Below are 13,029 nucleotides of genomic sequence, written 5' to 3'. Positions count from 1 at the left end.
TCTCTGTGCTTCCAGCGCATAATTATTAAGATAAGGATGCTTTGGAAAATGCCAGGTAGTTACCCACATATCAAATACAAGGTGCAATTGCAGTTATGCATCTGTTATGTACCTTAACATTTCAATGTTAATGAGCCATTAAGTTAACATCTTAAGGGCATTATATTAAACAACTCAGTTGCAGAGTTATAAATAAAAAGTATTCTGGATGAATTTTTTTTTATATTTGAGTGCTGAGTGAATGTTCAGTGGAACCTCTAGTTTGCTTGCTTTAACTGTTTAGTTCTGTCATTATGATGTAGTTTCTTTTAATTCTTTGCTATCCTTTGCTACCCCACAGGCAACTGGAGCTATTTCGGCTGGGGAGACCAACAAAGTATGTAATTATTTATTGCTTCTGGCTGACTCCAAATTTACTATTCTATTAGACTATAGATTCAGTCAAATGTAGGTTAGATGATGGTATACACTGGGTTAGTGAAGTGACAACAATCATGTAACAGACCTACAGATTTTACAATACAATATGAGGTTAATAGACCAGATTATGTGATTTTCAAGAAAAGGGCTTTTTTGTGTATTATTGCTGATAAACACAGACAAACACAATTTATTTTAATTTATATTTAATTGCAGTGAAACTTAATAACCAGAAGGGTAGATGTGTCCAAAAATAGCACAACCATTCTATTAACTTGTTATTAACATTTCCTTTTCCAATTAATCAGAATTGTTCTATTAATTGAAATATACTATTTTGATCAGATCCATTGCCTGACTGTCTGGTAATGGAACTGCAAACATAGAACACTGTTCTGCAAGCCAGGTCTTTAGCAGGTAATTCATTGTGCCTTTAAATTTAATTTACTTTAAATATGATGTGTGGAATCTGGTAGATGATTTATTTTTATATTGCTGATCATTTACATTAAGATGTTAGACTTTATTCTTATTGCAGAAGCTGCATAATACCCAAATAATATGGAAGGCTTTACAGACATTGCATAAACAAGACTGCACTAATTTCTTAATAACTTTTATTGAAGACTTTGTTAATGAAATCATCTGTTGATTGTCCTTCACCTCTGAAGATCTTCATTTTTAATCTAACTCTTGGAAAATGTAGAAGATCATTTTCCACTCTTAAATCATGTCACGAGCGATTGCTTTTTTAAAGTCTTAGTTTAGCTTCCTGTGGTGCTGTGCAACTATGCTGCCAATCTGGTAGTCTCAACTTGGATCTACTCAGGATTAAGGGTGTTGAGGATGAAAATGACATGATGATTCAGCAGGAGGTTGAACTGCCTCACAGGAACAGGGGAAAGGAAACATAACATGGCCAAATGTGTTCCAGAACCTCTAACTATATTGTAAGCAGTACTATTTGAGTTAGAAACATGGAACTTTTTTATTTCCCTTCACTTATGTGCCTTTAGACAGCCTTCATGCTAGCTTTACCAGACCTCTGCCTTTCAGTGACTCACTGCTATAAAATATACAAAAGCAACCGTGGATAATTATTTTCCCCTACTTCCCTTTTAGAAAAATATGTGGGTTCTGTTCGGTGCCTCTCCATAATAAGATTACCAATGTTTGTAATTTGCCATGTGGAGAATTAATTATGCTTATCTGCAGCCTACTACCGCATTGCCATAGAAATAACTTGCTGAGCAGCCACAGTGTAAAATAGTTCTCAGCAGTATTTTATATTTTTTATCATAGAAAATCTGCTACAGTAACTTTTAAATGTAGGAGCTACTTGCAAATGTCAATTTTCCATAGGCTATTGTATTAAATATTTGGTTAGAGCATTCCAAGTATTTAGCTTAAAATTATTTTGGTTTTACTTGCCTTCAGGAATTTTGATACGAATATATTTTATCCATCACCAATAGAGCCTTGAATACTGTGCAAACAGATATTTACAGTTCAGACCACTATTTGTTTTGCCTAATAAGAATATTTTTCATAATTGCATTATAGAGATGTGTATAGCTAAGGAGTATCGAATCATAGAATGGTACAGCATAGAAGGAGGCCATTCAGCCCATTGGGCCTGTGCTGACTCTTGCTATCCAAACAGTTCCACTCTTCTGCTCCCTCCCCATTACACTGCAATTTCTGCCCCCCCGCCCCCCCCCCACCTTGAAGTATTTATCCACTTTTTTTTGAGAGTTATTATTGAATTACCACCCTTTCTGACAGTGAGCTCTAAATCTTAACAACTCGTTGTGTCATTCGTTATCGTCACTGGTCATCAACTATACTGGCACTGGAAACCATTTCTCCTAATGTATCAAAGCCCTTTATGATTTTAACGCCTGGAAAATCTTCCCTTAAGTTTCTCTGTTCTAAGGAGAACAGCCCTACCTTCTCCAGTTTATCCATGTAACTGAAGCCTTTTATATCTAGTAAATTATAATAAATCTCCTCTGCACCCTCCCTAAGGCCTTCACATCTTTCTTAAGGTGTGGTGCCCAGAATTGGCCACAATTCTTCGTCTGGGGCTTATCAAGGTTTAGCATATCTTCCTTGCTTTTTTACCTCTGTCTCTATTATAAAATCAAGGATCCCATATGCCTTTTTATAGCCTTTTTGACTTGTTCTGCCACCTTTAAAGACTTTTGTATATATCCGGTGACCCTGTTCCTGCACATCCTTAAAAACTGTACCACTTGGTTTATATTGCCTTTCCTCGTTCTTACCAAAATGAATCCTTTTATACTGTACATTAAATTTCATCTGCCACGTGCCTGCCGATTTCATTAGTCTGATTCTTTTCATTCATTCATGGGATGTCCAAGTCACTGCTATTTATTGTCCATCTCTAATTGCCTTTGAGTTTGTGGTGAACCACCACCTTGAAACATTGCAGTCCGTGCGTATTACAGTTTTTGATGGTTTTTTTATGCAACTGCTTGGCTCACTAGGCCTTTCAGGCATTCAGGTGACAGATAAGAGTAAACCACATTGTTGTGGATCTGGAGTCAGGTTTAGGCCAGACTGGGTATAGACAGCAGATTTCCTTCCCTAAAACACACTAGTGAACCAGTTGGGTTTTTACAACAATCCGATCGTTTCATGGTCACATTTACTGACATTAGCTTTTTATTCCAAATGTATTTAATTAACTGAATTTAAATTCCACAACTACTGTGGTAATTTGAACTCTCATTTTGGGATTGTTAGTCCAGGCCTCTGGATCATTAGTTTAGTAACATAACTGCTATATTACTGTACCTTGAAAGGAGTGCAATGCTTATTGACCAAGGGTTAGATTGTGAGGAGAGATTATACAAACTAGACTTGAATTCCCAGGAGTATAAAAGGTTAAGAGGTTATTTAATTGAGTTTTTAGAATTTTGGAAGGAATTGATAGCCACCAACTTGCATTTATAATTTCACCTTAATGTAGTAAAATCTCCCAAGGTGCTTCTCAGGACTGTTATCAAACAAACTTAACACCAATCCACATAAGGCATTATTAGGACAGGTAGCCAAAGCGGTAGATTTTATGGAGCATCTTAAAAGAGCAGAGGGAGGTAGAGGGGCAGAGAGGTGGAAATGTTTAGGGAGGGAATTCCAGAGCTCAAGACTTAAGCAGCTGAAGGCACATCCACCAATGGTGGAGCAATTTAATATCAGAGATTGCCTGAAAGGCCAGAATTAGAGGAGCACAGAGATTTGGAAGATTATTGGGCTGATGAGATTTGAAAATAAGGCTGAGAACTTTAAAATCAATGAAGTGATGGGTGAGCAGGACTTGGTATGAGGCATACACAACAATGATTTGGATGAGCTTCCATTTACAAAGGGTGGAGCCAGATAGAAAAAAGCTTTTTTCCCCTGGATGTGGTAGTTTAAGACAAGGGGACAGAACCTTAAAATCAGAACCAGGCCATTCAGGAGAGAAGTTGGGAAACACTTCGTCATGCTAAAGGTGCTAGAAGTTTTGAATTATTTCCTAAAGATGCAGTAGATGCTAACTCCATTAACTTTAAATCTGAGGGAACCTCGATAACAGGATGTAATTGTTGGTGAATAATATTTGTAATTAATTGCTGGATAAGGGTATAAAAGGATGTTGAGTCAAAGTGGGTGGATAGTGTTAAGGTACAGATTAGCCATGATCTCACTGAATGGCAGGATGGGTTTGATGAGCTGCAAAGCTTACACCTTTTCCTATGATCCAGGGCAGGATTATGCATTTGAAAAGTTAAGTAAATATTAGATTGAAGATCAAATGATGATCTGTTCTTAGTTTTTCAATTATTTAGACTTTTCTTTTAATTATTGTTTACTAAAATCGAAGTTCCAGCTGTACTAAATGGATACCCATAGTTATTACGTAGTTCCATATATTTTGTAGCACATACATGGAATTTTAATTAACCTTATTGGGCAGGATTTTACATTCCTGCTGAAGCCAATGAGGTTTAGAATGTCTCGCCGCATTTTACAGCCTCATCCCCACCGAAACGGGGCCTTAAAATTCTGCGCATTATGCTTGTCTGATATAATATTTCGGATTAAATTCCGATATTCATTTATTTTATTTTAAACAGAGATTAGGATGGTTCCTATGTTAAAGGTAATGCTGAAACGCCAGTGATCAATGTGGAACTGAGCCGCACAAACAAAGATTTGAGTCACAGTTGTGGTGTTTGCTGAATTAGCCAATCACAATTGAGACAATAGTGAGGAACTAACTTTGGGCTCTGTGCAATGGGCTAGGGGAGGAAAATCAACCAGGTACTAGAGGATGATCAGTCCCACAGTGTTGTACCCCAAGTAACAGTCCCTGCCTTCATGAGGGTGAAGGGAGGAGAGAAACTGACAGGAAAAAAGATGGGGGGAAGATTATTTTTTATATAGGATTGTATTATGTTCTGTTTTCATAACTCAGCACCAACCACGAGGTTGAACCTGGTCTTACCCATATTGTCCCTCCAGTACTTGTGCCAAAACCTGCTGAGATAGTGAGGGAACATGTAAAAGGATTTTTCTTTTTTAAAGAGTGAATATATAACTTATAATTTACAGATGTTTTCAGGAAACATCCTTTAACCTGAAACCAACTGTTTTAACAAGGCTTGAGATATGCAGCTAATCTGTGTATAATAATCAGGCGACTGTTTGTATTATTTCTAGCTTTCCATAAATGCACATTTTTGGTGTACATGGACAGTAAAGTATGGGTGCAAAGCTGTAGGAATTGTATGATTATAAATGATTATGTTAAAGCACCTAGAAAAACTTTAAAACTAGCATTTATTTTACAATTCTGGACTTTCAACATTGTGGAAATGTGATTGTCATTGTTTATAGACAATGAAGATCCTGACAGTGCAGTGGATGACAGAGACAGTGACTATCGAAGTGAAACTAGCAACAGCATCCCACCTCCATATTATACAACATCTCAGCCTAATGCATCAGTCCATCAGTACTCCATTTCTTCACGGCATCAACAGAGTGGATCACGGGATTCTTGCACTGATTCTATTCACAGTTATGAGCTAGATTATTCAGATCAACAGAGGCCAATAAGGTACAATTTATTAGGTTGACTTCTTTTTTGATTTTTAAAAACAAGTAATTGTTCAGTAGGACTGCACTATTGTTAACAGCAATAACATAAGGTAACCTCATGGAGTGTGTGTCAGTGCACAGCTGCATGCTATATTTCACTGTGGCAGGAGATTGTGGCTAGCCTTTAATCTCAGTGGGCTCATTGTGGTATGTTCAATAAAGGAAGGAGGTAATTCTGAGGAAAGGACAATTGGGGACTTAACCTGCACCTCTTTCATAACTTAGCTTGCTGGTTGTACATGACCAGAGGCTTGAAATGCTTACCTTCCAACTGGGGTGTGGGGAAGGGAACCTAGATAACAGGATGTAATTATTGGTGAATAATATTTGTAATTAATTACTTTGTTCTGTTGCTTAGGCTCCTTTCATTTAAAAAGGCCACAATAATGTTTGCGACTTTTGTTGTTTTTTCTGTCCAGAACTGAAAATATCTGTGGTTTCCTGATGCACATTTCCTTTCCAGCTGGCGCAATCACCTTCAGTAACTGAACAAATATTTCATTACCTTTTGTGTAATTTTGTTCCCTGGCACGGTGAGCAGCTTGGCGGTGGTGTGAGATGACCTCATACTTCGGTGGCTAAATGAATGCATCCTGGTGTAAACCGATAATGCAGTCTGCATGTCCTAATTATGTTGATGAGCTTCATTGGTTAACAACAACCTAGGAAAAAAAATAAGGGAAAACTGGTTCGGTTTAATTCATCTTCAGGAAGATATTTTCCTTCCTCTGGCCAGCCAACTAAGCAGCATTGGGAATGGATTTGTGAAATAGTGCTTGAAACTGATTTTTCATTCCCAGAGATTTTGCTTTTAGCATGAACTGGAATAAAATTATATATAAATTACTGAATAAAGTTAATCTGCACTACAATCAGAAAGGTAAGTTAATTTGGAGTTTGCGATGGAAATGTTATTTTACAGCCCCTACTTAGTTTTTCCCTTGGACATTAAATTCTGCCATTCTTGAGCATTTTTAGTATAGCTTTTCATTGTGTGCTGTCAACTTATTGATTATTTACACTAAATTCATGTAATTAGGACAGTATTATTAAATATATACTTGGTGTTTCAATTTTTTTCATGGAAATACATGAAATTTTCAAAATTGTAGAATAGCTTTTTAAGCATCCGTTTTTCATGGTTGAATGGAAAATCCATAACTTGAGTATTTTGTACATTGTGGAGTATCAATAATTAAAAAAGCAACATTTCCAACAATATACATTTCAGTTTCAAGTCAATTTTATTCCTAGTACTTTCTGCAAATTTGGGCATCACTCCAAACGTCCAGCTAGAGGGAGTGAACAGAAATAATGTCAGAACTGAACCCTGTGGGACACTTCAAAACACCTTGAAAACTGCTTAATTACTACACCAGGGTAGGTAAAGAGGAACCGGTCGAAGTGGTATACTTGGATTTCCAAAATAAATTTGATAAGGTGCTACACAAAAGGTTAATACGCAAGGTAAAAGCTCATGGAGTTGGGGGTAATTTTTCACGTGAATAAGAAAATTAGTTAGTGTACAGGAAATAGAGCTTGGGGTATATACTTCCTTAGATATGAAGACCAAAACTGTACAGTATTCCAGCTGTGGTCTCAAGTTGGCAGGTTTTAACTAGTGTAGCAAGAATCAGTGCTTCAACTATTCACAATCTATGTTAATGACTTAAATGAAGAGATTGAGTAATATATCAAAGTCTGCTGTCATTACAAAATTAGGTGTGAATGTAACCTGTGAAGAGGACACAAAGAGGCTGCAGATATAGACAGGTTAAGTGAGTGGCATCAAGGTGGCAGATTGAGTATAATGTGGGGAAATGTGAGATTATAGAGAATAGAGAATAGATTATAAGAATAGAGAAGCAGAGAATTTTTAAAAGGCAGGAAACTTTTAAATGTTATGTCCAGAAAGACTTGGATGTACTCATAAAAGAGACACAGAAAATGAGTATGCAATACAGCAAGCAACAAAAAAGACAAATGACATGTTGGCCTTTATGCAAAGAGGTTGGAAAAATAAGAATAAGGAAGTCTTGCTACAATTGTATGGGCTTTGGTGAGACCACAGCTGGAATACTGTACAGTTTTGGTCTTCATATCTAAGGAAGAATATATATTCACTGGAGGCGATAGAGGGAGGTTGAGGGGCTGATCATTTAGGACTGAGATATGAATTTCTTCACTCAGCGGGTTGTGAATCTTTGGAATTGTATACCCCCAAAGTGTTGTGGATTCTCCATCATTGAATATATTTAAGCCTGATCAAGGGACTTGGGGAGCTGGAAGGAAATTGGAATTGAGGCAGAAGATCAGCCATGATTTTGTTAAATTGTGAAACAGGCTTGAGCAGCCGATGCCTACATTGGCTTCTATTTGTTCTTTTTTTTTGTTTCATGAATTGTATGGCCAAATTGAAAGCATTTCCAAAATATTTTTAATAATATTGTCCTTGCAGTGTGAAATAATACACCAATTCACCTGTTGCATTTATATTTGTGCTATTTCTTCTTGGTTTGGATACTTTAATTTTTGTAAGGGTTAAAAGCTTGCCATTTTAATTATTTTAGTCTTGCAGGTAACTTGGTATATAAGCTGTTAATGTAATTGAGTTTAACTATGTGCACATTAGAGATTGTATATAATATACCACAAATGATTCTTTTTGTAGTGCACACTGGGTTTATGAATGCACTTTAAATTCTAAAATGGAATCTTCTCTTTCGGTGACTCCCTGCTGTTTGATATTATGTATGGTATATAATGTATGTGTTATTAAATAATTTAATCAGTTTCATAGGTTATTTTGCACTGGAGGCAGTGTTATTGTGGATTGTCTTTGCAGAAGATCAGTACGTAGTAATTTTTCTGGTAATGAAGGGAAGGTAACTGCATGGAAGGATTTAAGGGGCAACATCTTTGACCATTTTGAACCAAGAACAACAACATTGCTTAGCTGATATTTTGGTACATAACATTGTATTTTTGGTAGCATTTTGGGGAATGTGCACACAGTTTAATATATAGAAAATAAAACCTATAAGCATACAAGACAACAGGAAAATGTAGAATGTATCTGATAAAAGATAACACATACATATATACTGTAGTAGAAATTGCATCTATGGTGTATATTGTTAAAATATTGATATACATAAGCAAACCTCTTAATGGGAACATCTTTATCATTCTCTTTTACTAGTCATTCCCTTTTGGCAAGCATTGTACAGTGACTCAATTGTGCATCTGTAATTATACCCTTTAAACAACTGTTCCCATTGACTGGAATATGCTGCAATAAGACCTTATTTACAATTTCAAACTGGAAATATTGCAACAAGTTTTCATATGGCAGACTGTTATATTTTTAATCTGTGTATGTAATTTGATTTTCTATGAAAAGTTCTTAAAGAATGAGGTTGAACTTTAGAAATTGAAGCAACTATTGCTTACTGTGTTCTGAGACTACTGTATTTTTAAATACACAGTGAGAAAAGATAAATTAATGTGATGTTTAAACTAGATTAGTCATGGTGTTGGACCACTTTTTTTTGGCATTCTCCCTCCATAACCAAAATAATCCACTTTGCCTAATGCACTTGGCTAAGCATCCCCAACAGTAGGGCTGAGAAGTCAGATCTACATCTGTGGGTGCTATCAGTCCTCCTTATGGTGTGTTTGCTGCAGAGTGCTGTGGTAGTTGAGCAAAGAATTATTGATTCAAGGCCCCCAAACCTTCCATTCTTTTGCCCAACCCACTCTGGATATTAAGTTTAATTTGATATCCTGATCCAGAAAGCACAGTTGTCTCAGTAGGGTATGCAATAAAAAAAATGTTTAGAGTAACTTTTTGGTATATTTAAATTTTCCCTCACTGTCTTCCTCTTTGTGCTTTCCACTTTCTTTGGTAGACGTTATGATAGCATAGATTCTGCCACAAATGGACGCAGTGACCTAGAGACTGCGTCAGACTCTAGCAGGCTAACCAGTCGTCAGTATTCCCTTGAAAGTAGGCAGTCTCTAGATCTGTCGGATAGGTGGGTTTGAACGCATCTATTGCATTGTTCGTACACTAGACATTTGTGGTCGATAATGTGCTGTGGCTTCTTGTCTCGTAGCTGTGTGCATGCTTGCTTCAATGTTTCTTCTGTATTTGTGGACTTACAATGGCTTCAATGAAGTAATATCAGAGATGAAATTGTACAACATTTATCAGCGTAGGATGACCAAAATACAAATATTATTGAGATTTAATAAGTGCGTAAATTTACTCAAACTATATTCAGTTTCTTGTTCATATTAATCAATCTAATTTAATCTATAAATTGTAACAAAGTGTTTACATATTTATTTCAATAAGAATGTAGCATCATATTTTGCTGTTTAACTCTAACCATTTAAGTTTGAACATCATTATCAACGCCTGGACACTGTGAGGTCAACAGCAGTTACAGTAGCATTCTGGAGCTTGCTTGATTGCCTTTGGGGGTTGGAGAAGAATTTCTTATTTTTTATCTAAATTCATTTAAGATTCCTTTCTCTATTTTATTGTCTGTCCCAGGAGATTGTGGGACTGCAGGGTTGGGAGTGGTGGGGGTCACACAGGAGGCACCATGATTTGATAGGACAGGCTTGTTGAACCATCTTTTCTTGCCCTTTATCGTATGTATTCTTGTCTTCAATGCAACATTTGTAAGTTGGATTTCTTTTGTAAATTCTAAACAATGAATTATAGACAAGTTTTAAATCAAGCTGCATTTTAAAAAAATAAATTCTCAAATCAGATTACAAAATGATACCTTTTGAGCTGGTAAAGAAATCACAAGTTACCATACAATTTCATTAACTGCCTTATTTACCACAATGGCTACTATTTTGATCTTAAATTTTGGATAACTTTTAGATCATCTTTGTTTTTTTGATTTTCAACTAAATTTAATGTTCCATTTCACCATGTTTTAAAAATTATATGGGCTTTGTTTTTCCAAAATGGTTTACTATATTGGTATTTAAAATTTGACGAGGATCAAAAGTTGCCTTTCACTTGCTAACATTTTTGTTACAGCAGCCAGTTTGATTGGCCCAAATTCATCTTAGCAAATATGAAATTTACAGGATTAAATGTTTGTATTTTTTTTTGTATTGGTGAGTGTTTATTTTCCTGTATCAGACCTAAACTCAATGCACAGAAGCTCTTTTTATTTTAAATAAGCAATGCTTTTAAACTTGATACAACAAAGTAATTTGCCACATGCCATTGATACCTAAAAGGCATAACAGGGTGTATGATTTCATAATGGGAAAGTTTTTTTTTCATTCATTCACAGGATGTGGGTTTTGCTGGCTGGGCCAGCATTTAGTACCCATCCCTAGTTGCTCTTGAGAAGGTGGTGGTGAGTTACCTTCTTGAATTGCTGCAGTCCATGTGGTGTAGGTACACCCACAGTGCTGTTAGGAAAGGAGTTCCAGGATTTTGACCTGATGACAGTGAAGGTACAGCGATATACTTCCAAGTCAGGATGGTGAGTGGCTTGGAGGGGAACTTCCAAGCGGTGGCGTTCCCACCTATCTGCTGCCCTTGTCCTTCTAGATGGTAGTGGTTGCAGATTTGGAAGGTGTTGTCTAAGGAGCCTTGGTGAGTTCCTGCAGTGCATCTTGTAGATGATACACACTGCTGCTACTGTGTGTCGGTGATGGAGGGAGTGAATGTTTGTGGATGTGGTGCCAATCAATCAACCTGTCCTGGTTTCAAGTTTCTTGAGTGTTGTGGGAGCTGCACTCACCCAGGCAAATGGGGAGTATTCCATCACACTCCTGACTTGCGTCTTGTAGATGATGGAGAGACTTTCGGGAGTAGGGAGGTGCGTTATTCATCGCAGAATCCCTAGCCCCTGACCTGCTCTTGTAGCCACAGTATTTATATGGCTAGTCCATTTCAGTTTCTGGTCAATGGTAACTCCCAGGAAGTTGATACTGGGAGATTCAGTGAAGGTAATGCTATTGAACATCAAAGGGCAATGGTTAGATTCTCTCTCATTGGAGATGGTCATTACCTGATACTTGTGTGGTGCAAATGTTATTTGTCACTTGTCAGTCCAAGCCTGAATTTTTCCCAGGTCTTGCTGCATCTGGACCTGGACTGCTTCAGCATCTGAGGAGTAGCGAATGGTGCTGAACATTATGCAAACATCAGCGAACATCCCCACTTCTGACCTTATGATGGAAGGAAGGTCATTAATGAAGCAGCTGAAGGTGGTTGGGCGGAGGACAGTACCTTGAGGAACTCCTGCAGTGATGTCCTGGAGCTGAGATGACTGACCTCCAACAACCACAACCTTCTTCCTTTGTACTAGGTATGACTCCAATCAGAGGTGAGTTTTCCCCGATTCCCATTGACTCCAGTTTTACTTGGGCTCCTTGATGCCACACTCGGTCAAATGCTGCCTTGATGTCAAGGGCAGTCACTCTCACCTCACCTCGGGAGCTCAGCTGTTTTGTTCATGTTTGAACCAAGGCTGTAATGAGGTCAGGAGCTGAGCGGCTCTGGCGTCAGTGAGCAGGTTATTGCTAAGCAAGTGCCACTTGATAGCACTGTTGATGACCCCTTCCATCACTTTACTGATGATTGAGAGTAGACTGCTGTGGTGGTAATTGGCTGGGTTGGATTCATCCTGCTTTTTGTGCACTGGACATACCTGGGCAATTTTCCACATAGCCTGGTAGATGCCAATGTTATAGCTGTACTGGAACAGCTTAGCTAGGGGCACATCAAGTTCTGGAGCACAAGTCTTCGGTACTATTGCCAAAATATTGTCAGGGCCCATAGCCTTTGCACTATCCAGTATCTTCATCCATTTCTTGATATCATGTAGAGTGAATCAAATTGGCTGAAGACTGGCATCTGTGATGCTGGAAACATCCGGAGGAGGCTGAGATGGATCATCCACTTGGCACTTCTGGCTGGCGATGGTAGCAAATGCTTCAGTCTTATCATTTGCATTGACATGCTGGGATCACCATCATTGAGGATGGGGATATTTGTGGAGCCTCTTCCTCCAGTGAGTTGTTTAATTGTCCACCACCATTCACAACTGGATGTGGCAGGACTGCAGAGCTTAGATCTGATCCGCTGATTGTGGGATTGCTTAGCTTTCTCTTTCACTTGCTGCTTATGCTGTTTGGCATGCAAGTAGTTCTGTGTTATAGCTTCACCAGGTTGACACCTCATTTTTAGGTATGTCTGGTGCTGCTCCTGGCATACCCTCCTGCACTCTTCTTTGAACCAGGGTTGATCCCCTGGCTTGATGGCAATAGTAGAGTGAGGGATATGTTGGACCATGAGTTTACAGATTGTGTTCGAGTACAATTCTGTTACTGTTGGCCCACAGTGCCTCATGGATGCCCAGTGTTGAGTTGCTAGATCTGTTCGAAATCTAT

The 13,029-nt window shown here is 37.8% G+C and overlaps 1 protein-coding gene across 1 annotated transcript in view; it reads left to right on the top strand.

Moving 5' to 3' along the window:
- The window catches only part of LOC121287635 (protein unc-13 homolog A-like), a 298,606-nt gene that overhangs the window by 46,139 nt on the left and 239,438 nt on the right, over positions 1-13,029 (top strand). Inside the window, exons 6-7 of the mRNA XM_041205568.1 lie at positions 5,329-5,551; positions 9,504-9,629. Of these exons, the coding sequence (XP_041061502.1) occupies positions 5,329-5,551; positions 9,504-9,629 (349 nt within the window). The remainder of the gene's footprint in view (positions 1-5,328; positions 5,552-9,503; positions 9,630-13,029) is intronic.

The sequence above is a fragment of the Carcharodon carcharias genome, chromosome 14, assembly GCF_017639515.1.
Source record: "Carcharodon carcharias isolate sCarCar2 chromosome 14, sCarCar2.pri, whole genome shotgun sequence".
NCBI classification, from domain to species: Eukaryota; Metazoa; Chordata; class Chondrichthyes; order Lamniformes; family Lamnidae; genus Carcharodon; species Carcharodon carcharias.
Note: the sequence above shows the minus strand (reverse complement) of the source record. Positions and strands in the feature narration are given on the sequence as shown.